The sequence below is a fragment of the Trichinella spiralis genome, assembly GCF_000181795.1.
Source record: "Trichinella spiralis strain ISS 195 chromosome Unknown Scfld5013, whole genome shotgun sequence".
In the NCBI taxonomy this organism is placed as follows: Eukaryota; Metazoa; Nematoda; class Enoplea; order Trichinellida; family Trichinellidae; genus Trichinella; species Trichinella spiralis.
The window spans coordinates 1-758 of NW_003531952.1; the positions used below are offsets into that span (position 1 = coordinate 1).

Here is a 758-nt window from a genome sequence, read left to right on the forward strand (position 1 = left end):
CAAAGTTCTTTATCTCACAGAAGCTCACCAGAAGAATGATCGTTAAAAATTCGGCCTGCTACATCGGAAAGCAGCAACCATCACGGAAAGACATGATATCCATTTGTGTGCCACAAATATTGCGACAAAAAATTTTCATGGTCTACACAGCAGCCTTGAAAGGTATAGACGGTTTGGGAAAAAAGAAAAACTCTGTGAAAAAGTACTTCAGAGATTTTGCCACACTGAATTATGCGAAGGGTGTAGCTGATTGGTGTAGGAAATGCCAAGAATGTAGTCGTTGAAAGAGCTGAAGCAGGCGTCACAGAGGACAACTACAACCGCAGATATACCCGTATCCTATAAGTCGAATGGAAATCGACATCGTAGAGCCATTCTAACAGACAGAACAGGGAAAAAGGCGCATCTTGACGATCGAAGACTAATTTTCAAAATGGCCAGAAGCATACTCCACACCGGACACGAAAGCGGATATCAACGGAAAGACACACAGATAATTTTTGACCAATGTCGGTGTGCCGTTGTTCGTTGAGCAACAAACGTTTCCTCTCTCCATTATGAGTCGTTCTGATGACGGTAACAAGAAAGAAGACAGTTAAATTTGATGACATCCGTGGGATCCAACAAGGAACCACTCGGTGGTTACTACCCCTGTCCATGTTGACAGAGAAGGATAGCGCCCCTTGTTAGATGGTTCGCCCGTATGCGAGCGTGGTTTTACATTAGCCCGCACGACGTTTGTTAAAAATGAATTACAG

General features: G+C 43.7%; 1 protein-coding gene across 1 annotated transcript; it reads left to right on the top strand.

Moving 5' to 3' along the window:
- The first annotated feature begins 35 nt into the window (after positions 1–35).
- Tsp_14764 (conserved hypothetical protein) lies at positions 36–532 on the top strand. The gene is made up of 2 exons (XM_003367006.1): positions 36–171; positions 288–532. Exons 1-2 carry the CDS (start codon positions 36–38, stop codon positions 530–532), a joined length of 381 nt encoding a protein of 126 aa, XP_003367054.1.
- The last annotated feature ends 226 nt before the right edge of the window (positions 533–758 follow it).

Excerpts from the sequence above, each read along its gene's own strand:
- Tsp_14764 (XM_003367006.1), top strand. The coding sequence starts at position 36 with ATGATCGTTAAAAATTCGGCCTGCTACATCGGAAAGCAGCAACCATCA. Across the intron at positions 172-287 it reads AGCCTTGAAAGGTATAGACG|AGCTGAAGCAGGCGTCACAG; the intron begins GTTTGGGAAAAA and ends AGTCGTTGAAAG.